Raw genomic sequence first — 1610 nt, 5'->3', positions numbered from 1 at the left:
TATGAGAAGGAGGGCTAAAGAAGGACAGCTAAATGAATTGAGAAGAGTAACAGATGAGATGAATACAGAGAAAGAGACGCAAGAAAAACTGAAAGCTCAGAAAGAGACCGAGTATCAAAAGCTGAAAACTGACTGCGCTGAAAAAGATCTTCAGATGAAGGAACAGGAGAAGAAACAGGAAATCCTAAGCAGGGAAATGGAAGAAATTAAGAAAATTCATAACGAGAAAATAGAAAAATTGCAAAACAACAGCTTCCAAAAAGATCTTCAGATGAAGGAACAGGAGAAGAAACATGAAATTCTAAGCAGGGAAATGGGAGAAATTAAGAAAATTCATGAGAAAATAGAAAAATTGCAAAACAACTGCTTCCAAAAAGATCTTCAGATGAAGGAAAAGGAGAAGAAACATGAAATTCTAAGCAGGGAAATGGAAGAAATTAAGAAAATTCATAATGAGAAAATAGAAAAATTGCAAAACAACTGCTTCCAAAACGATCTTCAGATGAAGGAAAAGGAGAAGAAACAGGAAATTCTTAAAACAGAAATAGAGGAAATGGAAGAATTTAAGAAAATCCATAATAAAAAAATAGAAGAACTCGAAAATGACTGCGTCCAGAAAGATCTTCAGATAAAGGACCAAGATAAGTTACTGGAAATTCTAAAAACTGGAAATGCTCTTCTGCATCTCCTTCCAGCTGAAGCGAACGCAGCCTCCGAAAACCCTTTTGACATGAATATCATATTGAACAGTTGCCAAGCCATTGAGAAAGGTCTTCAAGGATGTAGAGCCTACATGCTACGAGGAAAGCACTTTCTCAAACTTGGCCTTTTCGACGATGCCATGAAGGACTTCGAAGCAGCGAGAATGGTAAAGGAATCTGAGGAATGTTTGAAATTCATAGAAGATGCTAAGGTGCTAAAGAAGAAATGGGAAAGCCAAAGCCTTTATGAGGTTTTGGGTGTGGGTCACACAGCCACTAGGGCAGAAATTTTAAATGCCTTCAAAGGCTTGGCCATGAAGTTACATCCGGACAGACACAGGGACAAACCCGAATTCATACAGGAGTCATTCGAGGAGAAATTTAAAAAAGTGGTTAATGCTAAAACTGTTCTGATGGATGAACAAAGCAGAAATGAATACAACGCAGAGATTCCACCACCATGCCCAAGGAAACAGCTAGGACAGAGGGACCAACGCCAGCAGTACCGTTACTATTATAATCCAGCAAAAGCATACTATAATCAGCGGAAGCAAAGGCATCGAAGTCCACGAAAGCAAAAGAAAACAGTGTTTAAAGATATGTTCGCCACATTTGGCAAATTTTTCGCATGTAATTAAATAAAATCCTTCCTGAATTATAAAAAAAGATAAAAAATCTCAAGAAAAAAAATATATAAAATAAAGAAAAAGTAAAAAAAATAAAAGCCCAAAAAAGAAAAAGAAAAAAAATGCTTGTGGAAAATATTCTTAGAATAAGTTTCAGTAGAGTTTTTGAGGAAAATATTAGTTTTAGTTTACTTTTGTAAGTAAACAAGTTTTTATGCAAGTGCCATTAGAAGGATCAGGTAGACAGAATATGAGATGAGCAGAAAGGGACATATTAATTAGG

The 1610-nt window shown here is 35.8% G+C and overlaps 1 protein-coding gene across 1 annotated transcript; it reads left to right on the top strand.

Annotated features, from left to right (window-relative positions):
• Positions 1 to 271: 271 nt before the first annotated feature.
• LOC137626135 (dnaJ homolog subfamily C member 7 homolog) lies at positions 272 to 1339 on the top strand. Its single transcript, XM_068357211.1, has one exon. The coding sequence runs from the start codon at positions 272 to 274 to the stop codon at positions 1337 to 1339; it is 1068 nt and encodes a 355-aa protein (XP_068213312.1).
• Positions 1340 to 1610: the final 271 nt, after the last annotated feature.

This window comes from Palaemon carinicauda, chromosome 33 (genome assembly GCF_036898095.1).
Source record: "Palaemon carinicauda isolate YSFRI2023 chromosome 33, ASM3689809v2, whole genome shotgun sequence".
NCBI classification, from domain to species: domain Eukaryota; kingdom Metazoa; phylum Arthropoda; class Malacostraca; order Decapoda; family Palaemonidae; genus Palaemon; species Palaemon carinicauda.
Note: the sequence above shows the minus strand (reverse complement) of the source record. Positions and strands in the feature narration are given on the sequence as shown.